Here is a 26,992-nt window from a genome sequence, read left to right on the forward strand (position 1 = left end):
AGATGATGTCAATCATTTTCTGAATAGTTTGTATAGCATTTGGTGGCTGTCACAGAATTACTAGTCCCATTTAATTGTATGGTGGCAATGATGGTGCTGACTAGGGTTTGTGTGTCTATCCCTATAGACAACATGGCCTGCGTGGTGTGGGTCTGGGACATGCAGAGGCTGGGGCTCCTGGCTGTTCTGGAGCAGACGTCGGCCGTGCGCTGCTTCCAGTGGGACCCCCGTCGGCCCCGTCTGGCCCTCTGCACCGGCAACGCCAAGCTCTACCTCTGGTCCCCCGCAGGCTGCGTCTCTGTCCAGGTCCCTGCTGAAGGTACTGTAGCTCTGACACGGCCGTCACCACAAACCTCATAGCATGTGAAGTCAAACACACATCACTTATCATGGGTTGTAATAAAACTGTAAAAGAAGTAGTCAAGCACAGTCAAATGCTGTGTACTTTTATTGGTTAACAATATTTACATTCCAAATGGATATTCATCAGGTCACTGCAAACTCCACAGTAATAGAAATAGGACTGTTTCCCAAACCAAGTTAAATCAAGTACTCCGCTAGAACAACTGAGTGGAAGAGCTGGGGGTACTCAAAGAGGTATGGGGCAACACTGAAATGGAGGAACAGTACACTGGTAGGGACACTTCAGCTTGACATATATGAGCAGTAGGTGGAGGTCCTTAACGCCTCGTGTGTCCCTCCTTCCTAGGTGGTTTCCAGGTGCAGTCAGTGACTTGGCACTGCAGTGGAGACTCCTTGATTCTGTTGGGGAAAGAGCAACTGTGTCTGTGCTACATGGAGGTCGAGGAGGAGGAGGAGGAGGAGGACGACGACGACGACGTCAAGTGAGAGAACCCCACGTACTCTCTCCTACGGGGGCCAGAGCATTAAGATTAGTACTCCAAAGACTGTCTGAGCCCATACTCAATCAGGGCTGTGGTCTGCACATGACCAGAAGAATTCCAAAGTGCTGCTCTGACAGTCAACTCTATGGCCATTAAACTGTGGTCATGTGTACTTGCACTGGTCAGTGTCAGCCATCCCTGCAGGTAACGTTCGACTTATTTAGGGGAGGGTCACAATATAGGGCAGGTGTAGTTGAGGTCCAAGTTCCTGTAGTATTTAAGAGATGTTTACAAAGTGCATTTGTCAAGTCTCTGTCATTTAATTATTTGAAGTATTGTGTTTGTAAAAATGTAAAGTCTAGAGGTAACAATTATTTTGTAATAAAGTTTGCTAATAATACCCGTTTAGAAGTTTGATTCAGACAGCAACTGTGTCTAACCATTCCGGTCTACATTCAATCACTCCGAAGGCCTCAAACAGTTGGAATGTTCTGCTGTGGACGAGAATGGAAAAAGGTGAAAACGTAGTGCTGAGTTCCTCAGGCACAGATTACTGATGTGGCTGGCTGTATTGTTAAAAACCAAAAAGCTTTGGGGCTCGATTCATCCATATTGCCAAAGTTCAGTGCTATAGCGTGGATCTTCTGTGATTATTACCACAGCAAGCAAGGTACTTGGAGTCAAACATTCAGGCCTGGGTGAGATATTTAAGGTCAGGGCCCTCTGCAAGGCTCACAATCATTTTAGACCAAAGCCACCCCCTGTACCTGGACTTTGAACTACTCTCCTCTGGACGCAGGTATAGGGCACCCCTTAGGAGGAAAAAAACAACTAGACAATCATTTGTGTGAGGTGTGATATCCCTCCTAAATAGCTCGGGCTATTTAAGGCCAGCAGGCTAGTCTTTTTTTTGTGTGTTTTATTTCTTTAATCATTTTTATTGGTATGTAAACTTGTGAAAGTTGTGTTGTCAATTTTGTTTTGTATTTAAACGCCACTTTAAATGTGTACATGACACTGCAACAAAATTTCCCCATGGGGTCAAAGTAAGAGATTAAGTATAGTCCTAGACTGTCTGGGAAACTTTTTCTACTTTGGTGAAATCCCTAATCCCCAGTGTACTTCACACTGGGTTTACAGGAACCTGCAGTGTAAGAAACAATGCCACAAGACATGATTTTGATGAGTATTTATTTAATAAGCAATGTACAGTATTCAAGGTCAGTATGAGCATATAGTCAGCTTTATGAGTCAAACTAATCTGCAAATGGGTTGGATATCAGATTTACGCAGTATGGAATATCAAAGTAATTTAGGTAATTGCCTCACGTTGGTGACCGTGCTACAAATATTAAGCATTTGACCAAGAAGTTAGTTTTCTTTTTGTAACACTCAAAACCTGCATCAATTGCTATTCTGGAACATTTTCGAAGTTGAACAGAGACTGCATGCAAACCAACATGCAAGACATGCATGTTACATTTAGGAGTGGAAGAAAAAAAAAGGTAGTTGGACAGACATCTTAGTTCATTCGAGCAGTTAAAGCATGATATTGTGCGAAGCAGAGGCCTAACAACCAGATTCTTCTCTGGTGAATGGATGAGAGAGATCGGTTTATTTCAAACCAGTTTAAATCTGGTTCCTGGATTTCTTGGCGTTGATTTGTCTTGCATACTTTGGAATATTCCTTTTGGATCCCATGCAAGAATGACATCTTTCTCTGTTTAGAAACTAAATTGAATGTCCATCAACCATTGTGACTGATGGAAGAATGTTTGAAATGTAATAGGGCCTCTAGGAAATCTTAGACTGTTAATTTGCAATTGACTTATGATTAATCCGTTTCAATTATATTCAGCCAATGTCACTTCCTGGTATTGTCCCTTATACATTAAATCGCTTCCTTCGATTGGCTCCTGTGCAGCGCTGATACATTTAAATTTTGTGCTTGTTTAGGTTGAGACAGTTGGGGGTATTTAAGGTTCCTCTGGGTGCCAGCGTGGGTGTTCTCGCTGAGCAAGCACTCAAGCATTCTAACGTCGACATGGAAGTGACAAATCGGTAAAGCAGAGGCCAAGGGGTTAAGTGGTTAAAAACAAATAGCAAGGGAGAGGAGACGCCTGTAAGAAGGGAAAATCCATTAAAAGGTGGGGGCAGGGAGGTCCTCAGGTCGAGGGGAGAACAAACAATGGCATGGAACTATTTCACTGTAGTCCTTTCCAAATACTTTAACAGAACTGGATTATTCTGTTCCTGAGAGCTACTGAACAAAACGTCTGCGGCAAAGCCGTGTGAGCAAACGAGCTTGGTAAAAGGAGACTTTAACATGTGAATCTGATTTGAGGCTGACATTTCAAACGCTGTATACAATTTAACTTAAGTTGCATTTTTCTTTGAGGTTTATGTCAAGACTATGGCTACAGCCCTAACTAGTTAGTTACTTGAATAGTTGACCAATAGATCAATGTAATCTAAAATGGCCACCATTTTTATTCCCATGTGGATTTTTTTATTTTAGGACTATTTTAGCCTCTGAGAAAGATGTGTGTTTGAATAGTAGATTGTTTGGTGAAACCATATGTAGAAGGGATTATTTTTTCCCCCTTCTAGACATTTCTATACCGGCCAACACTAAGAATCAAACGGGTATGAAAACGTACCTCAATCCAGGCATGGAAGGTGTCACTGTACTTTTAATTATCCCACAATGCCTGATGGCAAATCATGATACTGTTAGTTCGGAATTAAACTGCCTTTCTTGTCCTCATGCTATGTATCTTGTCCTCATGCTATGTAGCTAATGCTAAAGTAACATATTCCACAACACTTCCCCGGCAGCTACTCACCCCAATGTTATACATCACATTTTCATAGGACCTAATCCGCTGTTTCAGCATGAACTAGCCTAGCATGAGGACGATAAAGGCTATGTGTTTTCTAGAAATGGAGATGAGTAGCCCTAATCAATTTAAGAAAATTGTCACAAGGGGATATCTGTAGCTGGGCTTGCACCAGACAATGTATAATTAAAGTAAAATAAAGTGGTCATAGTTTTGACTGAAAGCGGATTGTAAGCACCGGCAGCCGCATTAATTCTCAAATCTTACCACTACAACGTCCCAATATGATGGATTTTAGAGCCAATCTGGCTAATGCAAAAATCTGCAATCTTGCAAGGCGTCTCAGGTTGAAAATAATGGGTAGACCGCTTGATCAGGCAAAGCTCATTGCATCAGTTTCTGTAATAACGAGCGCCGATAAAGCCCACTCTTATACCTAAAGTTAAAGCACCTAACCATGCCCTCATACTGCACAAAAGGCCCACGATAATATTAACTTCCAAGGGCTCTAAGTCAGGTTCACCTAGCAGCATTAGGGTGTGTATTACAGTATTTTCACAATGGCAAGGTAAACAGTATGCACTGTACCCACAATTAGCGACCTTCCCTAATTGCACAAACACACAATTCACATACTGTAGGTCTCTCCACTCGGGGGTTAAATAATTATGGCAAATGGAAAACAACTTTGCATGAGAGCACTGTGGCAGGAGTGGAGAGAACTCAGGCTTGCTGCACACCATGGCTGCCCGCCGGTTATACTCAAGCGTTGGGTATGACACAGCCACATTGTCAGCATTCCACGAGCAGACACACACACACTCATAAAACACAGTTTGACAGCGCTCCCACTGCTGTGGGAAACATTTAGAAGCCAATCTTTCCCCTGGTCATGGAGTAGCCCAGCTTGGCCTCATTGTTGATGAAGGACATGATGCCCAGGTAGGTCTCGATGAGGAGGGGCCTCTCTAGGATCAGAACTCCGTTGGCCCTGCCTGGAATGGCAAACTCCTTGTGGGCCTTCTTCACTGCCTGAACCAGCTGGGTCCGGAAGATGTCCATCTGACAGAAGAGGAGAGCAGCTCAGTGTTTAATATACCAAGCTCCCATGTGAACATGAATATTGCATATAAATTGTTATTATTGTTAATGGGAGAGGGGAGGTGGCAACGTAAGAGTTTAACCTGGCAGAGAGAGGCCACTTTCTCGTCGGCACGGGCCATGGGGTGCTCAGTGAAGGTGACATAGGGCATGTCTGTGGACCAGGGATTCCAGCGGTTCACGAAGGAGGGGCGTGGGCGTTTGTCCCACTGAACCCGAATCCCATAGCCCTCCCTCCTGTAGAGACACTTATTGTAATTCCAGTGTGCTGGGAGTAATCAATGAATAGTAGGCTGTGTTCAGTGGGCACGAGAGGAGAAAAGCTTTAGAAACAGGTGTATCTATACTTGTCCAATATGCGTTCCTAGTTTTCGGTTTCCATGCCTACTGAACACGTCTGACTGCTGAGTGTATTTGGCCCTGTCCAGAAACAACCCCAAGCGACTTAAGTATACTCAACATAGTTGGATATGTATAAGCAATATGGCAACATTTCCACCAAGCCTATCCCAAGTGAATGTTAGCCTTCTACCATATTGCTTATACTGTACCTATCCAATTATTTCAGAACATCGACAAGTGTGTTGTAAGTACAGGGTCTCTGTACAGGGTCATAGCTCAGTGGCACTTACTTGTTGAGTGATTTGGGCGGGAACTCAAACTCGCCCACTGAGATGGTGTCCACGGCATTAAGGGAGATTCTGATGACCTGCTGACACAGCAGGTTGATGAAGTCATACTTGCAAACCAGCAGGGACCTGTTAGAAAACCAAGAGGGACAATATGGCAAATTAAGTGAAGAATGTACAAACGTTCATGCAAGTTTGACGCCTTTATCAGCACGGATATATCACAACCGCGTCGAGGCTTTCATCCAGTCGGCAACAATAATGTATCAAATGATATGGGAATGGATCCCTCCAATTGGGTTCAAATAGATATCCAATCGTAACATTTGCCACTAATCATTTGGTTTACCTGTCAGTTATGAGCACCAGTCTCTCCTTCTCGTTGTTCCAGTGGTCAACTCTAAGGGAAACATTATTACATTCAGATTTAGCATTCTCATCTGTAGCGAAATAATGTAATGAGATATTCATGAAAATATGAAGTCACAATGGTGTAAGAGAGACTACAATGTGCAAAGGGGTTGTGTGATTTCTTTACCAATTGGCATCTGCCTGCAGAATATAATTTTTCATGGAGATGGTATGTATTAACTGGATAAATAAACATGCCTTTAAGCACTACATGGCTCTTAATTGCCCAAAAAATATTATCCTTGCCTCTCACTTGCACTAATATCATTTCAAAGTTTATTTACCACATCCACAGGAAAATAGGTGTAAAACAGTAGTGACATTCTTTCCCAACAATACAATAATAATAATAATAATAATATAGAATAAAAACCACAAGAACTATGATGTGAGTTAGAAACACGAGAATGCAAGTATATACATGCATACATACATGCAAGTGACTGGTAGTAGGATAAAGAGCCTTCAGAATGTATTCACACCCCCTTGACCTTTTCCACATTTTGTTGTGTTACAGCCTGAATTTAAAATGAATTAAATGTAGATTGTGTCACGCTAGTTAGCATTGGCTTGTGAAACTACCTCTGTGTCCAGTATGAAGTTAGAGACAGAAAAATGGTATCCACAAGGTCATTGGACTCTGGGTAAGTAGATAAAGGGACTCATTGCCAAAATCCCGAAGTATCCCTTTAATAGGTGAATGACTGTCACACTTGCTAATAGTGACGAGGTCACATTAATAACACTACCAATATCTTATATATTTTTTAACCTTTCTTTAACTAGGCAAGTCAGTTAAAGAACAAATTCTTATTTTCAATGACGGCCTAGGAACAGTAGGTTAACTGCCTTGTTCAGGGGCAGAACGACAGATTTGTACCTTGTCAGCTTAGGGATTCGAACTTGCAACCTTGCGGCTGCTAGTCCAATGCGCTAGGCTACCCTGCCACACCCTATGCCTATGAGATAGGAAGCGATGTGAAGTATAATGTGCTTACTAGTCATTAAGACCAGCCTTATTGATGGTAGTGTTTAACATGCTTTTGGAATGACTATCTCTGTACCCCACACATAACGTACAATTATCTGTAAAGTCCCTCAGTCGAAGTGTGACAGATTCAACCAAAGACCAGGGTGGTTTTCCAATGCCTCGCAAAGGGCACCTATTGGTATATGGGTAAAAAAGTTTAAAAGCAGACATTGAATATCCTTTTAGGCATGGTGAAGTAATTAAGTACTACTAAACGATATCATAACCGCCATCGATAAAAGACGGTACTGTGCAGCCGTCTTCATCGACCTGACCAAGGCTTTCGACTCTGTCAATCACCATATTCTTATCGGCAGACTCAGTAGCCTCGGTTTTTCTAATGACTGCCTTGCCTGGTTCACCAACTACTTTGCAGACAGAGTTCAGTGTGTAAAATCGGAGGGCATGTTGTCCGGTCCTCAGGCAGTCTCTATGGGGGTACCACAGGGTTCAATTCTCGGGCCGACTCTCTTCTCTGAATATATCAATGATGTTGCTCTTGCTGTGGGCGATTCCCTGATCCACCTCTACGCAGACGACACCAATCTGTATACTTCTGGCCCTTCCTTGAACACTGTGCTATCTAACCTCCAAACGAGCTTCAATGCCATACAACACTCCTTCCGTGGCCTCCAACTGCTCTTAAATGCTAGTGAAACCAAATGCATGCTTTTCAACCGTTCGCTGCCTGCACCCGCACGCCTGACCAGCATCACCACCCTGGATGGTTCCGACCTTGAATATGTGGACATCTATAAGTACCTAGGTGTCTGGCTAGACTGCAAACTCTCCTTCCAGACTCATATCAACCAGCTCCAATCCAAAATCAAATCAAGAGTCGGCTTTCTATTTCGCAACAAAGCCTCCTTCACTCACGCCGTAAAACTTACCCTCGTAAAACTGACTATCCTACCGATCCTCGACTATGGCGATGTCATCTACAAAATAGCTTCCAATACTCTACTCAGCAAACTGGATGCAGTTTATCACAGTGCCATCCGTTTTGTTACTAAAGCACCTTATACCACCCACCACTGCGACCTGTATGCTCTAGTCGGCTGGCCCTCGCCACATGTTCGTCGCCAGACCCACTGGCTCCAGGTCATCTACAAGTATATGCTAGGTAAAGCTCCGCCTTATCTCAGTTCACTGGTCAGGATGGCAACACCCACCCGTAGCACGCGCTCCAGCAGGTGTATCTCACTGATCATCCCTAAAGCCAACACCTCTGGAACGAATTGCAAAAATCTCTGAAGTTGGAGACTTTTATCTCCCTCACCGACTTTAAACATCTGCTATCTGAGCAGCTAACCGATCGCTGCAGCTGTACATAGTCCATCGGTATATAGCCCACCCAATTTACCTACCTCATCCCCATACTGTTTTTATTTTATTTACTTTTCTGCTCTTTTGCACACCAGTATCTCTACCTGCACATGTTCATCTGATAATTTATCACTCCAGTGTTAATCTGCTAAATTGTAATTATTCACTTCTACCTCCTCATGCCTTTTGCACACAATGTATATAGATTTGTTTTTCTACTATGTTATTGACTTGTTTATTGTTTATTGTTTACTCCATGTGTAACTCTGTGTTGTTGTCTGTTCACACTGCTATGCTTTATCTTTGCCAGGTCGCAGTTGCAAATGAGAACTTGTTCTCAACTAGCCTACCTGGTTAAATAAAGGTGAAATATTTTTTTTGTTTAAATACACTATGGATGGTGTGTCAACACAACCCTTCACTACAAAAAAATAAGCATCCTTCTGGAGAGAAAGGAAACCTTCTCACCATGAGGCCAATTGTGACTTTAAAACCGTTTTAAAAATTGCTGTGATAGGAGAAAACTGAGGATGGATCAACATCGCAGTTACTCGGCAATAATAACCTAATTGATTTTCTTTATGCGGCCTCATTGTCTCTAGTGCCCCCTGCTGTCATAAAACGGAAGTACAGACATATACTGAGGGTGGAGGGTGCATAGAAAGACGAACCTCCATTAGTTCCGGGTGTCCGAGATTATGAGTGGGTGAAACAATGATATGAATGGACAAGGCCATCGATCACGTGAAACCATTCATTCCGTTGTGAAAACTCGATAGCGCATTGAGGCCAAATGAAGGCGGTTTCAATTATTCCTATGGGTTGGTTAATCTCTCGTGGACAGTGCACGTAGCATAACATCTGACACAATTGCGCAAGATATTTAGTTCATGGAGACAACATGGTCTGTGCTATCCGGAAACATTGGGACGTCCCTACCCCCATTGAAGTTGAAATGTAAAACGGTTAGGGGTTAAGGTACCCCATTCATAGACGTTAACTATCTTTAGCGCCTATTGACGATATGAAATATATTTCAGAATATACTATCATCGAGAAATAATTTCACAAAAAATCAACAATTACTACACCCTTTTAATAGGGTTCCCACAAGACCATATTGGTATGTTTACAGTGCTTGTTTACGGAAGACAGAGTGGACCACCTGTGCCAATTAGCCATCTGTGTCTCCGTACAACTGTGTGCAGACGGAAGACTGACGCCCAAACGTGTTGTCACTGAAAAATACTGACAGTGTATAGTAAGTGTGTATTGTCATGTGAAAGTAGAGGGATTTGTGTTTCTAGAACCCTACCGCAACCAATAATCGAATCACGTTTACATTTGAGTATTTGGCTTCCAAAGCCAATTCTCCTTAAAAAAAGAACATGTAAGGTCCTTGGACTATAAGGAGTCCTTTAGTCCATTATTGGGCTAGGTTTAGGGTAGGGACATCTCAAGTAATCCCGGATAGCACTGAATAACATGCGCTGTTTGAGCTACTCCAGAAAGTGACTTTGCACTGCTGCCGTCTCATTGAGTTGCTCAAATTGAAAGCCGACCGGGGTACTGCAGGCTGCCATTAGCAACTCAATCTTTTTAACTTCTGTGTGTGATTTAAAAACAATTGGTTCAAAGACATACAGTTGAAGTCGGATGTGTACATACACCTTAGCCAAATACATTTAAACTCATTTTTTCACAATTCCTGACATTTAATCCTTGTACAAATTCCCTGTCAGTTAGGATCACCACTTTATTTTAAGAATGTAAAATGTCAGAATAATAGATAATTATTTATTTCAGCTTTTATTTCTTTCATCACATTCCCAGTGGGTCAGAAGTTTACATACATTCAATTAGTATTTGGTAGCATTGCCTTTAAATTGTCTAACATGCGTCAAACATTTTGGGTAGCCTCCCACAATAAGTTGAGTGAATTTTGGCCCATTCCTCCTGACAGAGCTGGTGTAACTGAGTCAGGTTTGCAGGCCTTGCTCGGACACATTTTCAGTTTTGCCCACAAATTTTCTATAGGATTGAGGTCAGGGCTTTGTGATGGCCACTCCAATACCTTGACTTTGTTTAAGCCATTTTGCCACAACTTTGGAAGTATGCTCAGGGTCATTGTCCATTTGCAACTAAGCTTTAACTTCCTGACTGATGACTTGATGTTGCTTCAATATATCCACATAATTTTCCTACCTCATGATGCCATCTATTTTGTGAAGTGCACCAGTCCCTCCTGCAGCAAAGCACCCCCACAACATGATGCTGCCACCCCCGTGATTCACGGTTGGGATGGTGTTCTTCGACTTGCAAGCGTCCCCTTTTACCTCCAAACATAACGATGGTCACTATGGGCAAACAGTTCTATTTTTGTTTCATCAGACCAGAGGACATTTCTCCAAAAAGTCTTTGTCCCCATGTACAGTTGCAAACCGTAGTCTGCCTTTTTTATGGTGGTTTTGGAGCTGTGGCAGCTTCCTTGCTAAGTGGCCTTTCAGGTTATGTCGATATAGGACTCATTTTACTGTGGATATTGATACTTTTGTACCCGTTTTCTCCAGCATCTTCATAAGGTCCTGTAGTTCTGGGATTGATTTGCACTTTTCGCACCAAAGTATGTTCATCTCCTGGAGACAGAATGTGTCTCCTTCCTGAGCGGTATGACAGCTGTGTGGTCCCATGGTGTTTATACTTGCGTACTATTGGTTGTACAGATGAACGTGGTATGTTCAGGCATTTGGAAATTTCTCCCAAGGATGAACCAGACTTGTGGATGTCTACTATTTTTTTCTGAGGTGTGTCCTGCACAAAAAGTAGATGTCCTAACCAACTTGCCAAAACTAGTTTGTTAACAAGACATTTGTGAGGTGGTTGAAAAATGAGTTTTAATGACTCCAACCTAAGTGTATGTAAACTTCTGACTTTAACTGTACATCTGATGTATCACAAGCAATTATTGGCAACTATAGAATGGTGAAGAAGAACTCAGCGGAGTATACAACTAAATTAATTTAGCCATTCATTGTAGCATTGGCACTCTGTAGAGTTGCTATTTTCTCACGTTCTTGTGTAAATTAACTCATGACATTCCTAGATTACTCATTATACTAATAAAGTCAGATATAAAAATCAACAAATACAATAGTCAGTTTAAAAAAAGGTTAAGGGTACAAAACGTATATATATATATACACACACACACACACACACACACACACACACACACACACACACACACACACACACACACACACACACACACACACACACACACACACACACACACACACACACACAACCAGTCAAAAGTTTGGACACACCTACTCATTCAAGGGTTTTCCTTTATTTTTACTATTTTCTACATCAAAATGATGAACATATATGTAATCATGTAGTAACCAAAAAAGTGTTCAACAAAATCAAAATATATTCAAGATTCTTCAAAGTAGCCACTCTTTGCCTTGATGATAGCTTTGCACACGCTTGACATTCTCTCAGCCAGTTTCATGAGGAATTATTTTCCAACTGTCTTGATTTGAAAGAGTTCCCACATATGCTGAGCACTTGTTGGCTGCTTTTCCTTGACTCTGCGGACCAACTCATCCCAAACAATCTCAATTGGGTTGAGGTCAGATGATTGTGGAGGCCAGGTCATCTGATGCAGCACTCCATCACTCTCCTTCTTGGTCAAATTGCCCTTACAGCCTGGAGGTGCTTTTGGTCATTGTCCTGTTGAAAAGCAAATGATAGTGGGATGGCATATCACTGCAGAATACTGTGGTAGCCATGCTGGTTAAGTGTGCCTTGAATTCTAAATAAATCCCTGACAGTGTCACCAGCAAAGCACACCCACACCACACATCCTCCTCCATGCTTCACAGTGGGAACCACACATGTGGAGATCATCCATTCACCTACTCTGTGTCTCACAAAGATCGCAGTTGGAACCAAAAAAAATCTCATTTGGACTCAGACCAAAAGGACAGATTTCCACTGGTCTATGTCCATTGCTTGTGTTTCTTGGCCCAAGAAAGTCTCTTCTTATCAGTGTCCTTTAGTAGTGGTTTCTTTGCAGCAATTCAACCATGAAGGCCTGATTCACGGAGTCTACTCTGAACAGTTGATGTTGAGATGTGTCTATGAAGCATTTATTTGGGCTGCAATTTCTGAGGCTGGTAACTCTAATGAACTTATCCTCTGTAGCGGAGGTAACTCTGGGTCTTCCTTTCCTGTGGTGATCCTCACAACGGCCAGTTTCATCATAGCGCTTGATGGGTTTTTGCACTTGAGGAAACGTTCAAATTGTACAGACTGACTGACCTTCATGTCTTAAAAGTAATGATGGACTGTTGTTTCACTTTGCTTATTTGAGCTGTTCTTGCCATAAGGCATTCCTGTTAATTGAAATGCATTCTAGGTGACTACCTCATGAAGCTGGTTGAGAGAATGCAAAGTGTGCAAAGCTGTCATCAAGGCAAAAGGTGGCTACTTTGAAGAATGTCAAATATAAATATATTTTGATTTGTAAAAAAAAAAAAGGTTACTACATGATTAAATGTGTTATTTCATAGTTGATGTCATCACTATTATTCTACAATGTATAAAATTGTAAAAAGAAAATAAAAACCCTGGAATGAGTAGATGTGTCCAAACTTAACTGGTACTGTATATCTGGCTGTCTTGGCAAAATCTCTACATATTGAGGCAAGCAGGGAGAGGCTGGCCATTGTCACAGTTTCAAGACCAGTCAGAAACATCCAGCTAACCCTACGCCAATGGAACTTAGATCCACATTAAGTAGCAATGATATCCTTCGCCACTGCTATCTTAACGACATGACAGCTTGAACCAGTCATGACTATTCCCCAAAAATAAATCTAGCTTTCCAACAAATGTCTTATACTGAATAAAATATATAAAAACGTAACATGTAACGTGTTGGTCCCATGTTTCATGAGCTGAAATGAAAGATCCCAGAAATGTTCCACACGCACAAAAAGCTTCAATCAAATTGTGTGCACAAATTTGTTTACATCCCTGTTAGTGAGAATTTTTCCTTTGCCAAGATAATCCATCCACCTGACAGGTGTGCTCGTCATCCTTACCAGGGTCTTGACCTGACTGCAGTTTGGTGTCGTAACTGACTTCAGTGGGCAAATGCTCACCTTCAATGGCCACTGGTACACTGGAGAAGCAAGCGTGCTCTTCACGGATGAATCCTGGTTTCAACTGTACCCGGGAAGATGGCAGACAATGTGTATCACGTCGTGTGGGCGAGCGGTTTGCTGATGTCAATGTTGTGAACAGAGCACCCCATGGTGGTGGTGGGGCTATGGTATGGGCAGGCATAAGCTACAGACAACAGACATAATTTTATCAGCGGTAATTTGACTGCACAAAGATACCATGGACGAGATCCTGAGGCCCAATGTCGTGCCATCAGCTCATGTTTCAGCATGATAATGCACGGCCCCATGTTGCAAGGATCTGTACACAATTCCTAGGAGTTGAAAATGTCCCAGTTCTTCCATGGCCTACATACTCAGAAATGACACCAATTCAGCATGTTTGGGATGCTCTGTATCGACGGCGTGTCCCAGCTCCGGCCAATATCCAGCAACTTCACACAGCCATTGAACAGTAGTTGGACAACATTCCACAATCAACAGCCTGATCAATTCTATGCGAAGGAGATGTGTCGTGTTGCATAAGGTAAATAAATGGTGGTCACACAAAATAGACTGGTTTTCTGATCCACACCCCTACCTTCTTTTTTTAAGGTGTCTGTGACCAACAGATACAGATCTGTATTCTCAGTCATGCTAAATCCATAGATTACGGCCTAATGAATTTATTTCAATTGACCGATTTCCTTATATGAACTAACTCAGTAAAATCCTTAAAATTGTTGCATGTATATTTTTGTTCGGTGTAGTTACATGATTGTTTTAAAGTTTAAGGGTGCAGTATTTATGCACAAAACAATAGCATAGTTCAAGTTTAGGACAGGATATAGCTGCTGGACGCACATGCGCTCTAGGCTAATTCAGGACAAAGGTTGTAGTTTTTATTTGATTAAACAATTCAGAGACCAAAACAAATACATCAGATTAAATATTTAAGGAGAGCGAATCGATATACAGTCCCTAAATCAGCTGTAACTGTCAATACTAAAACAAAGCTTAAAATGAAGTCGCTTCTGGACATGGTAGACTCCTCACCACTAATTGGGGGATCCTGTTTTCCGCTAACAATGTCTGCAGTACCACGGTCGGCCTTCAACTTCCATGGCTTCAATGAGAGGGGGGCAGTTGTTCTCCACTGGAATGAATCATTGAAAACACTCAGACATCATCAAGCTCATTTCAAATCACCCGAAGTGCTAAGGCAAAAACCAAAACGTGCACCCATGGGGGGGCCCCAGGACCAAATTTGGGAACTTCTGTACTGCCAATGTAACTTTACTGGCCTATGTGATGATGTGAATTGCTGATAAAATGACTCACTCTGCAAGCAGCCACACACTCAGCACTTCTCCATCCTCTGAAGGCAGGCCCACTGTTCTGATGTCATTCACTGCTCGTTCAATGGTCCCTGGCTGAAATGAAGAGGCCACAGTTAATTGATTTCAGTCCACTCATCATTATAATAATCGAGCAGATTGTTCCATATATCATAGCTGAATAAATTGCAGTTGTCTGAATAAATGGTTGCGTTTAACATAACGGTTTGTTTCACAATCTAAGAAATAGAGGTTAGTTTGTAACGACATGTTGCATGGGTGTTCACTGCCACAAATACGCACCTTCAAATCAGAGCAAGCCAAGCAGTCAATCTGCAATTGCAAACTGATTGCAGCGTGAGCGTTTGACAGCTGTTTCCAAGCTAGCCTATTAGCTTGCTAACTAGCTAATATCCCACCTTGTTCAGATAAAAAAAAGGGCAATTATTAGCCAGACTTACCCTAAAGACGAAATAATCCTTCACTTTCGCTTGCATTGTTGGGTTGTGGACATGAAACGGCGTCAACGTTTGTAAAGGGGAGCAACATGCTACAGAAGAACTATACCCAAGGCTCCCTCTGGCACCCGGCGGTGTGAAGGCAACCTCGACTCCATCCTCTGCCTCTGCCGGATGAAGGACCGCAGCCCCCGGACTCATTGGTTCAACCGTGTCGTTTAGCTGAAGCATAGTGTAAACTGAGTTGTAATAAAAAGCACAAAATAGACTTCAACCTATCCTCTCGAAAATAAAGATTCAGCAAACGGTGTATTGTTTTGAATTGGTCATTGCGCACAATAATATGATCAGAGAGGATGGTGTTTACAAGGAAGTACCCCTGCCTCACTTCCCCCCTTAGGTTTCCTTTTTTCACCTCTTAAAGGGGAAATCTGCAGTTCAAACAAGTGTTCACCCCTGCCACTGTTGAGCTGTAATCCTTAGTCCGAACAGCTAAAACAAGAGTTTCTATTTTTATTTTGTATTTAAATTTAACCAGGCAAGTCAGTTAAGAACTCATTAGTATTTACAATGACGGCCTACCGGGGAACAGTGGGTTAACTGCCTTGTTCAAGGGCAGAACGACAGGTTTCTTACCTTGGATTCGATCTAGCAACCTTTCGGTTACTGGCCCAGCGCTCTAACCACTGCCGCCCCTATTGGACCAATTCAGATAGGTTCCTCTTGTTTCGTTCCGTTAGCTTCCGTTTAAGAATATAATAAAACTTTATTGGCCATTCAGGATGGACATTTTTCTTTGGCATCACCTTCTATTAAAATAATCACATACATTCTCACATCATACACTTTTAAACCAGTCAGTCCATCGTGTTGCATACACCAACAACATAGAGGACATTTTAGCTAGCTAGCCACTTGTTGTTCTCCTAATGAAATAACTAGCTAGCCAGCTACTTAGCCCTGTTGCCCACGTTATAACGTTATAAGCAGCCAGCTAGTATGGCCTGACCTGACCGGGTTATTTGTTGTATAGCTAGCCACAATCAGGATTAGCCACATAGTGGAATTTGCGTTTCGCCTTTAAACTAAAAGTCCCTCGTTGAAAGTTACGCAGAAGATTACAATTGGTGGAATCATGCCATATTTAGATTAGATCATGTTAAACAAGGTTGACTGTTGGAATGTGGAGAAATGAAATGGTATAAGAGTCTACCCGGCGACACCCACAGAACACAACTGTGAAGAGTTTACGCAAAAATTAGCATCTTAGCTTGACACGTCAAATAACGGGAATTTGACTGTGGGAAATCACCTGCCCAGTCAACCTATTGTGCGTATTGACATTCATATCGCACTGTACGGCCTTACCTAAGGATTGGGGATCAATTAAATGGGGTATCAGTCTACTCAGTACCAAAGTGCTTTTTCAGAGAGGCGCCAAACATCCACATTGCATTGTTTTTCCTCTCGAATAATGTTCAGTAGGTTGACTGGTACAATAAACGTGGCTCAATTCACAGTGGTTTCAGTGTCCTGCAATAAGAAATATGATGATAATGTTCTCTGGATGTCACTGAGTAGACTGACACCCCATGTCATTGATGCACAATCCATAGGTAAGGCTGTACAGTGAAATAGGTACCCCCCCCCCCCCCCCAATGCAATTCTAAAGTATAATATACATCCAGTGTGATTTCAACAGACTTTTGTCAAATTAACAAATGATTGTCTTTTGTTGAATTTATAAAAGGACATTCCAACCTCGTTCAGCATGATCTATTCCATTATGGCATGATTCCACTATTTGTATTAATTTGCATTACTTTCATAGATACTTTTATTTTAAAGGAAAATCGCAAATTCCACTATTGTGCCTAATCCTTATTGTGGCTAGCTTCACATAGATGGGTCCGACCATCATTAATCAAATAAGAAGTGTATTTTAAATTTGGGGTCTTTTTAAGATGATGACACCTAGGTAGAATGATAGCTAGCTAGCTAACTATAGCTACTGAAACAGATCGTTGATTTGCTATGTTTTTGGGGAAGAACATTGTTTGCATCCATCAGCTAGCTATCTTTTTTATGACCAGCACTGTCCATAGCTTGGGGAAGTCGACCAGCATGTATCGGTGAATCGATATGAAATAAGAGTGAGTGTAATCAATGTGTAATAACTACGTAAAAAATGTATGAACGTGTTAAATGATTATGTGACGTGCAGTCATTTCCAGGTCCTGATTGGTCAAACAAGATTATTTATTTAACGTGTATCTTTTACACCCAAAGACCCAAACGGCGTTCCATATTTAAGAATCAATGGGTATATATCGTTAAATTAAAAGGATATGCCAATCACAGATTGCCCCTTTAAAGTGGTCGCATGCATGATTTGATCATCATGGCAAGTGGGCGGGGTAGGCCTATTTAGTTATTTAATACATAATCTAAATATCTCACTATCTGTCCATTGCTTTATAAGACATACAAAAATTAGGCCTATAACAATTTTGACTATGCAGAGAAGAGAGAGAGAGTTCTCTGTTGGGTACATGACAAATACAAGGGACATTTCATATAAAAAGCACACAGGTTTTTATTGCATATCAATTTCATGTATAAATTCTTCATAGCATTGGAAAGATTACATTTGGTATACATTTCTATTCTACAGAATTAACATCAGAATCATATCAATTCCATGAAATTTCTCTGAAATACATCTTCAATAATCACAAGCATCAAAAAAACTTCAATTTCAGAATTGTTCAATATTATTCTACAATCCTTTCATTTTTTTCATTACAGCTTTCTCCCACAATCTTTTTTGTATTCATTTAAGAACCACCTGCCCAATACATCTGTAAGGACTTGAAGTCAAACCTACTAACCTAACCACATGTACAATAAGTGCATCTACGGATTCATCATTTTTTATTTCATTTTTTTCATTTAAGATACACATTTCACAAATGGACATCATTATGACTGCCAAACACGTCATGCACAATATCTTTTTTAATAAACATAACAGAGGTGATACAACTCGGATTCAAATGAAACGAGCACCATCCATTTAAACCCATATTTTTTTCATTGAATTTTTCAGACATATGCAACATTGTTTTTTAAAATACTATACAGTTAAAAAGAAACTTGTTTTTGTTGTTTTTTTGTACTTTTTCCTGTAACAGTGGGGAAAGAACAGCAACCGTATTCTGAAGTTATCAGTTTGTGACCATTTGCCAGATCCTTTCAAAAGCTGGCAATGTGATCTTTGACTTCAATGTGCATCCATAATTCTACAACCGACAGCGCGCACTTATTACAGTAGTACATGACATGAATTACTCCATATATAGTATACCTAAATATTTAGTAACCCCAGTCTCTGCATTTAATAGTAATGTATTGCAAAACAATGTGTTAACCGTGGATCCACATTTAGTATAGCAAGACAGAGACCTCTGTCATCATTATCATCGGACATGAAATGATGCAGCAAAACTAGTATCACCCTGCCACCTGCTGACAAAGAAATTAAATTACAGTGCTTCAGTTACTGATTTTTTTCCAAGTTCATCATCATTTTAAGTGAGGGTTGATCATCCACTCCAAGTGAGGCAAATCAGGCTAACTCCTGGTAACTCTTTAGTGACAGAGACCCATGCCTGCCCAGTTTGTTGTTTTGGACCCATGCGTTTAAGTGCTGGCCTGAACCTATCCCGCCCAGTCCTGAAAGTCTTCATTCACATGTCCAGCGTGAAAGCAACTTTTGCAATTTACAGTGAACAACCCTTCAACTTACAGCGACATGAAATAAAAAAACCCTGCGCAGTATTAAGTGCCATCTCTACCTTTGTCTACAGTTTGGAATGAAATCCCGTAAATGAGAAGATAATTGAGAGGAAGGGAATTGACAAGGGATTTATCAAAAAGAGTGTGTTTGCAAATATGAATACAAAAGTGAATAGAAGTCTTTGAAACTTAAAATCCTATGTATGTCATATTTCTCTCCGAACCAGAAGCATTTCCTGGTTTGATATCTTTCCTCGTTTGATTGTTTAATTCTTTTGCTGGTCTCACAGTACAGTAAATGTGTTCTGCTGGGTGTTAGAACCCTTTACAGACAATCAAACTCATCTCAGTTACAGCTGGAGTAAAGGGTGAACCATCAAGCTATGACCAGCGGGGTTATATGCCTCCAAGGAAGAAACATACTCTTCTCAGGATTAAAAGTCTCTCGGCTGTCGAAACCCTCGTGTCAACACTAGTTACAGAACCATTTAACTCCGAGAGTAATGCAAGTTCTACTAACAAGTGGAAATATGATCGAATGCTACACTGTAGTTGGACACTATCTGAAAAACAATGTCGATTTTATCAATGACTGGGCATTCTGAGACATTTTTCTTCTTCTAAAACCACACGGTCACATTTAAGTTAAAAAAATCCTACAATTTGAAACCATCATAGCAGAATCTGAGCACTAATAAACTGATTGAGTTGATTGGATTTGTTATCGAGTGAAATGTAGTTGCTTATACTTAGGATCAATGATAAGCTAACAATACAATGTCCTGGCATCCAAATCCCCTGACATTCATAGTGAAGGCTTCCATTTCATTAAATGACCATCGTAAGACTTCCAACACAAAACACATCAGCATACTGGTTGAAATGGTTGAACTGAAACGAGACAAACAAAACCTCATGCTAGACACAGCATTGCAAAACATGATCTAAACAATCTAGAACTACCGTGTCACTAGAAATAAAAACAGCTGATTTTCATGCTTTCTTTCCAATTTGGCACACTGGTCTTTACAGAAAAAAAAACATTGAAACCCAGATTCAAAATCTCGGTCGCGTTTCGATTCAACTTCATTCCTTCAGCAACACTTTAAAGAGGGATAGAACAAAATACGTTTTTTTTTCGTGTTTTCATTTGCCACTTGTCTCCAATTGTGACATTTTTTTTAACCTAAATAAATAGAATTACACACACTCTTTAAATCAAATATATAAGAAGGTAAAAACAACAACTATGACAGCAATTAAAACCCCTCGAAAAAGAAATGATTGTCGGAGAACAAAACCTTTTCTATGGGTTATTTGGCACATACCACTCTTGCTATGAACGTCCAGGTTATTTTGTACATCATACAACAATATCATACAATTTTGGTCCTTCACTAAATAATTATATTAACATTTGAGCACGGAGGTGCCTAAAATGAAACAATACTGTTTTATCAAAGAGAAAAAACACTAAATGGAATCACGTTAACAAATGAGCAAAAAAGGGAAAAACAGGCTTTCCCTATTCTAACCAATGGACATCCATTTAACCTCTTGTTCACCGGATAACTTTTGAGGTCGAGACTTTGTCCTCTGCGATGCCCATTATAATGTTGGGGGCGGTCATTCTCCATGACATCATTGCCATTCGAGCTTGATGCATCATCCTAATGTACTTTCTTCATAAACAAAAGCCAGAGTGCCGTTTCCTGCTCTAACATTTATCATTGTGCTATTATTGATTTGAAACAAGAATGAAGAGAGTGAAGGCATTGGATATGATGATGGGGGGGGCTAGTTAGTACATCCCCACTATGTGTTGATACTGCTGCTCCTCCCACCCAGTGAAACAGCACCCCCCTATGGACATGCAGTGCATATGTTCCAGACCGACTGTTACTGTATCTGTTGCTATTGAGACATTGTGTTAGACTGTGTGGAATAGATGGGTGTTTTGCTCTCCTAGTGATGCGTTTACACACTCAAACATAACTGTCTCTGAGAGTCCAACCAAAGGGGTTCGCTGGGGCGGAGTGGGCGGGTCTTGTAGAATGACTGGGGTTTGGGGTGGTCAATCCTGGGATGTCCTTCACTCCTCTACAGGGAGGATCTCTGCCTGCGACTGTCTGTTTGTCTGAGGGGCCCCTCGTACACACACGCACTAACGTGGGCATGCACGAATCAATGCGCGTAAGCGCGCGTGCGTACGCACACAAAAACACACACACCCACACACACAGAGAAGGGCAGGAGCCAAGAGTCCTCTCTCTTCTCAGGCCGGGGGTGTGTGAAGTTGAGTTCTCCTCCGTAGTAGCCTCCTACTTTCTGCCGCGCTCTCTCTCTCTCTCTCTCTCTCTCTCTCTCTCTCTCTCTCTCTCTCTCTCTCTCTCTCTCTGTCACTTTTCTTATTTTTATTGTGATACTATACTGCCTCCCTCCTCTCTCTCCTAGATGTGGTTGAGTGGGTGAAAGCTGCTCGTCTCAGACGGGCCTCCTCCCATGCTCAGCCAGGCATCCAGTGAGTTCTGGGAGGACGCGTGCAAAGGGTTGTTCTCCGACAGAGACAGCATCATTGCATAAGCCTGGAGGAGACAGAGAAATGACAAACAAAATCAACATCCATTGGTCAGAAACCATTTTTGTGAGTCTCGGCGTTGTCAGCCAATCGAACATGACTGTCATTATTGTCGATAAAACACCAAGAGATGTTCCATCTCGGGTTAGGAGTATCGTTTCAACGATTGCAACAAGTCTGGGCATGCAAGAGGTCAAAGGTCAAAGGTGACGCTGCTGATGGGACAGTAGGTGTAGTAGAAGGAGAGCGTTAATAGCTCAGTTAGTAGGTAAGTTAAGCGAAAGGTAAGGCATGTCAAGGAGAAGAACACGGGTCTTTTATTCAACGACTCTCATCGCGACACTCCATACAGCAACACTGAACAACAATGGCCTCGTTGTCATGCGTTTTCTCCTCTGTGTTTTCCCTTATCATCGAACTCAATCGAACTCAAGCTTCAGGGACCAATGTCCAAAATGATTGGCCACTTTCTGCCTCCCTCGCTCTCTTTCGACGAGAGTCCACCTACCTGGGTTTTAGCCTGCCTGTACAGAGTCTCTTTCAGGGCCTCAGACTCGAGCGAGGCGGTGTTAAAAATGTCTTTAACATCAAAGGGGGGCTCCTCGCTGCTGCTGGCCTTATGCAGCTCCAGGCCCTTGGGGAAGCTGGGCAGGGACTCCAGGTCTAACAGCCCACCGTCTTCCTCTATACACCTGCAGCAGCACCAGGGAGGGGGAGGGGAATGGTAGGGGGGGGTGAGGGAAAGGGGAAGGAGCATCCTCAGTTAGCCCAACCAGTACTGTCTTGTAACTCGATGGATGGACTTTTGATGGCGCATGCATGGTGGGGGCAGATGGACGCACGGACGGATGGAGACGGACGGGATAGGGACTATGGAGGACATCGAGAGAGAGAGAGCGAGAGAGCGAGAGAGGAGAGAGAGAGAGAGAGAGAGAGAGAGAGAGAGAGAGAGAGAGAGAGAGAGAGAGAGAGAGGACCACGGATGCACTGAAAGGGAAAGGGAGAGCTAAAAGGCTCAACCATTTGGAGCCACTGTGCTCGGTGTGGGGAGAGAGAGACTGACAGACAGGTGGACATGGAATGGAACTGTGAGAGTGCTATCTGCATCCCGACACCCTTTTGTCACCGTCTAGCTCTCGTTGACCTCACTGCACTGCCATTACAGGGAGGGCAGGTCATGCATTGTTACATTTGATTAGTTTTGTTAGTTGGAATGGGAGGAGACAGAGGTGGCTGTTGTGATTGGGTGGGTATGTTTGTGGAGGTGTTGTGTGGTGTGCTGTACGTGACTGTCTGAATTTGTCTGTAGTTGTGTGTAACTACGTCTGTATTCTACCAGATAGGACATACCTGCGGGTGTGTTCGTAGCTCATGGCTAGCGGTGTGGCCTCCTCCTCTTCTTCCGCCTCCTCCTCTTCTTCGTCCTCGTACGCCTCCGGCGTAACCATAGTGACCGGGGAGGGGGACTCAGGCGCCTCGTCCTGAGACTTCTCTGTCAGGCTGCCTTCCTCCTCCTCTTCGTCATCTCCCTCCGCCTCCTCCTCCTCTTCCTCCAGCCCCCGGGCTGCCATCTTGGAGTTGGACAGGCTGTGGCTAGATGGACGCTCCTCTTCCGCAACCTCTGACCTGCAACGACGAGAACCTTATTGATTTTGCACTTTATTTCTAGCAACAACAAAAAAATTGTTCCTTTCATTTCAATAAAATACTATCTATTATATTCTTAAAATGTCTTGGTTGACCCCCATCGGGTTTAATAGGTGGAACTATTCATCCAAATAATCTAATGCCGTCCGTTTTCTCTTCTCATCTCCTCACATTCACTGCTCAGATCACTATTTCCACCCATTCTGCTTTGGCTAGACCGACGGAGACGAGGGAGAGAAGACGGGAGGAGAGGATGGCCCTTTTACCTCCATATTAGGACTTTGATTGGTCTTTCTAGGCCCACTGCCCTAGCTGTCTCAGTGGGCCACGGCCAGGCATCCCCTCTGTCTGTCTGTCTGTCTGTCTGTCTGTCTGTCTGTCTGTCTGTCTGTCTGTCTGTCTGTCTGTCTGTCTGTCTGTCTGTCTGTCTGTCTGTCTGTCTGTCCCCTGTCTGTCTGCCTGTCTGTCCCCTGTCTGTCTGCCTGTCTGTCCCGTTTGTCTGTCTGTCTGTCCCCTGTCTGTCCCCTGTCTGTCTGTCCCCTGTCTGTCCCCTGTCTGTCCCCTGTCTGTCTGTCTGTCCCCTGTCTGTCTGTCCCCTGTCTGTCCCCTGTCTGTCCTGTCCCCTGTCTGTCTGCCTGTCTGTCCCCTGTCTGTCTGCCTGTCTGTCCCGTCTGTCTGTCTGTCTGTCCCCTGTCCCCTGTCTGTCTGTCCCCTGTCTGTCTGCCTGTCTGTCCCCTGTCTGTCCCCTGTCTGTCTGTCTGTCTGTCCCCTGTCTGTCCCCTGTCTGTCCCCTGTCTGTCTGCCTGTCTGTCCCCTGTCTGTCCCCTGTCTGTCTGCCTATCTGTCCCCTGTCTGTCCCCTGTCTGTCCCTTGTCTGTCCCCTGTCTGTCTGCCTGTCTGTCCCCTGTCTGTCTGTCAATAGGCAATGAGTCATACTTTGCACAGCCACAACTAAGATGCCTGGAGCTCCGTTGACAGCGAGCAGAGCCCCATTCCCACTATCCAAGCAAACACACGTGTGTCGAGAATTGTCGAGACCCGTTTCAAAGGGGAAACGGAGCCGAATGATTAATTGGCTAATTCCTGAGAACCAGTATATAGGCAAGAATGGCTCAAATGGTTAGTTTGGGCCCCGATTCTGGATGCTGTGTGTGTGTGTGTGTGTGTGTGTAGGAGTGTGTGTGTGTGTAGGGGGGGCGATGGCTGCTCAGCAAAGCAGCCATTGCGACCTGCCGCCTTTACATTATCCAGCCCCCCCACCCCCACCCACCACCCCGGTCTCCGCCGCTTCATGCCTCATGATGTCATTTCCTCAGGGGGAGCGCGTTTACCCTAGGAGAAGCCGGACAGACGGACATTTATCAAACCAGACAGGATACCTTCGGGGAACGAAAGGGACAGATGGGTGGTGGGGGGGGGGGTGCTTGTTCTCCTCTTTCAATCTAGATTAAATATTGTATAATCAAATTGGCAGGGGCTGTGTGGGGGGGATATAGGGACGCGGCTCTGACGCTGGGCCCTGCGTTTTGTCACTTAGTCTAAACACGTCAGCCGTGTGTTTGTGTTAGCAACCTGGGAGACTGTTTCAAATGGAGTCTCCCTGAGGACCTGCACTGCCAGCCTACCCTCCAACAACAGGCATACCTCCCCACAACAGGCCTACCCTCCAACAACAGGCCTACCCCCCCACAACAGGCCTACCCCCCACAACAGGCCTACCCTCCAACAACAGGCCTACCCCCCCACAACAGGCCTACCCTCCAACAACAGGCATACCTCCCCACAACAGGCCTACCCTCCAACAACAGGCCTACCCCCCCATAACAGGCCCACCCCCTACAACTTTTGAGCACAAGAAAAGCCCAGTCCAGCTCTATTTCCCCCCTCCCCACACACACTGCCCACCGTCCCCGTCCCTCCGCACACTGTGTAGTGCCCCATACACCACTCCTTACCTCACAGGCTAGACAGTGTCCAGGAGAGAGGGGGAAAAAACACTCGAGCGAGACAAGTGACTAGACCGACTTGACTTTGTTTACAAACACTTTGTGGAGAGGAGACGCATGAGCGCACAGATAGGCATACACACAGCTGTGTGTCTGTGTTCAATGAGGGGGGGTTGGGGGGGCACTTCAGTCAAAGTGTCCGTGTGTGTGTGTGTGTGTGTGTGTGTGTGTGTGTGTGTGTGTGTGTGTGTGTGTGTGTGTGTGTGTGTGTGTGTGTGTGTGTGTGTGTGTGTGTGTGTGTGTGTGTGTGTGTGTTGTGTGTGTGTGTGTGTGTGTGTGTGTGTGTGTGTGTGTGTGTGTGTGTGTGTGTGTGTGTGTGTGTGTGTGTGTGTGTGTGTGTGTGTGCGTGCGTGCGTGCGTGTGAGTGTGTCTGGGATGGACAGAAAACAGAGCACTTATTTTGAATTACAGATATTAAAATGCCAGGCTTGCTTGTTCTGGATGGTTCTGCACTATTGATCCCAGATGGCAGAGGGGCTAAATTACCCCTGAGTTCTGTTAACTTTTATGTCTACTGACCAGGGAGGGAGGGAGAAAAAGACAGAGAGCGAGAGAGGGAGACACAGACAGACAGAAAGAGATTGAAAGAGAGAAAGACAGGGAAAAAGATGGATATATTGAGAGAAAAGAGAGTGAGAGAAAGACAGATATACATTGAGGGAAAAAAGTATTTTATCCCCTGCTGATTTTGTACGTTTCCCTCTGACAAAGTAATGATCAGTCTATAATTTTAATGGTAGGTTTATTTGAACAGTGAGAGACAGAATAACAACAAAAAAATCCAGAAAAACGCATGTCAAAAATGTTATAAATTGATTTGCATTTTAATGAGGGAAATAAGTATTTGACCCCTCTGCAAAACATGACTTAGTACTTGGTGGCAAAACCCTTGTTGGCAATCACAGAGGTCAGACGTTTCTTGTAGTTGGCCACCAGGTTTGCACAGATCTCAGGAGAGATTTTGTCCCACTCCTCTTTGCAGATCTTCTCCAAGTCATTAAGGTTTCGAGGCTGACGTTTGGCAACTCAAACCTTCAGCTCCCTCCACAGATTTTCTATGGGATTAAGGTCTGGAGACTGGCTAGGCCACTCCAGGACCTTAATGTGCTTCTTCTTGAGCCACTCCTTTGTTGCCTTGGCCGTGTGTTTTGGGTCATTGTCATGCTGGAATACCCATCCACGACCCATTTCCAATGCCCTGGCTGAGGGAAGGAGGTTCTCACCCAAGATTTGATGGTACATGGCCCCGTCCATCGTTCCTTTGATGCTGTGAAGTTGTCCTGTCCCCTTAGCAGAAAAACACCCCCAAAGCATAGTGTTTCCACCTCCATGTTTGACGGTGGGGATGGTGTTCTTGGGGTCATAGGCAGCATTCCTCCACCTCCAAATACGGCGAGTTGAGTTGATGCCAAAGAGCTCCATTTTGGTCTCATCTGACCACAACACTTTCACCCAGTTGTCCTCTGAATCATTCAGATGTACATTGGCAAACTTCAGACGGGGATGTATATGTGCTTTTGTGAGCAGGGGGACCTTGCGGCGCTGCAGGATTTCAGTCCTTCACGGCGTAGTGTGTTACCAATTTTTTTCTTGGTGACTATGGTCCCAGCTGCCTTGAGATCATTGACAAGATCCTCCCGTGTAGTTCTGGGCTGATTCCTCACCGTTCTCATGATCATTGCAACTCCACGAGGTGAGATCTTGCATGGAGCCCCAGGCCGAGGGAGATTGACAGTTATTTTGTGTTTCTTCCATTTGCGAATAATCGCACCAACTGTTGTCACCTTCTCATCAAGCTGCTTGGCGATGGTC

At 43.4% G+C, this 26,992-nt stretch overlaps 3 protein-coding genes across 22 annotated transcripts in view; 1 reads left to right on the plus strand and 2 right to left on the minus strand.

Moving 5' to 3' along the window:
• The window catches only part of wrap73 (WD repeat containing, antisense to TP73), a 66,431-nt gene extending 65,186 nt beyond the window's left edge, over window positions 1-1,245 (plus strand). For both annotated transcript variants that reach the window (XM_046343578.1, XM_046343577.1), the window contains exons 12-13: window positions 128-319; window positions 710-1,245. In XM_046343578.1, the coding sequence (XP_046199534.1) occupies window positions 128-319; window positions 710-849 (332 nt within the window). In that variant the 3' untranslated portion in view covers window positions 850-1,245. The remainder of the gene's footprint in view (window positions 1-127; window positions 320-709) is intronic.
• Window positions 1,246-2,019: 774 nt separating this feature from the next.
• Window positions 2,020-15,926, minus strand: tprg1l (tumor protein p63 regulated 1-like). Of its 2 annotated transcripts, XM_046343581.1 has the most exons (7): window positions 15,788-15,926; window positions 15,155-15,373; window positions 14,698-14,789; window positions 5,765-5,815; window positions 5,419-5,544; window positions 4,870-5,023; window positions 2,020-4,747 (listed from the first exon to the last, which is right to left on the minus strand). In XM_046343581.1, exons 2-7 carry the CDS (start codon window positions 15,350-15,352, stop codon window positions 4,553-4,555), a joined length of 816 nt encoding a protein of 271 aa, XP_046199537.1. In that variant the 5' UTR covers window positions 15,353-15,373; window positions 15,788-15,926; the 3' UTR covers window positions 2,020-4,552. The 2 variants fall into 2 exon arrangements, with proteins under 2 accessions (XP_046199537.1, XP_046199536.1); XM_046343580.1 differs by lacking the exon at window positions 15,788-15,926 and having other exon boundaries at window positions 15,155-15,567.
• A 1,803-nt stretch (window positions 15,927-17,729) lies between these two features.
• Window positions 17,730-26,992, minus strand: part of prdm16 (PR domain containing 16) — a 253,625-nt gene continuing 244,362 nt past the window's right edge. For 17 of the 18 annotated variants that reach the window (XM_046343600.1, XM_046343592.1, XM_046343585.1 and 14 more), the window contains 3 exons: window positions 22,878-23,153; window positions 22,036-22,219; window positions 17,730-21,534 (listed from right to left, as the gene is read on the minus strand). In XM_046343600.1, coding sequence (XP_046199556.1) covers window positions 21,400-21,534; window positions 22,036-22,219; window positions 22,878-23,153 — 595 coding nt within the window. In that variant the 3' untranslated portion in view covers window positions 17,730-21,399. The remainder of the gene's footprint in view (window positions 21,535-22,035; window positions 22,220-22,877; window positions 23,154-26,992) is intronic. The other variant, XM_046343595.1, reaches the window with a different exon arrangement.

The sequence above is a fragment of the Oncorhynchus gorbuscha genome, linkage group LG03 (assembly GCF_021184085.1).
Source record: "Oncorhynchus gorbuscha isolate QuinsamMale2020 ecotype Even-year linkage group LG03, OgorEven_v1.0, whole genome shotgun sequence".
Classification (NCBI taxonomy): Eukaryota; Metazoa; Chordata; class Actinopteri; order Salmoniformes; family Salmonidae; genus Oncorhynchus; species Oncorhynchus gorbuscha.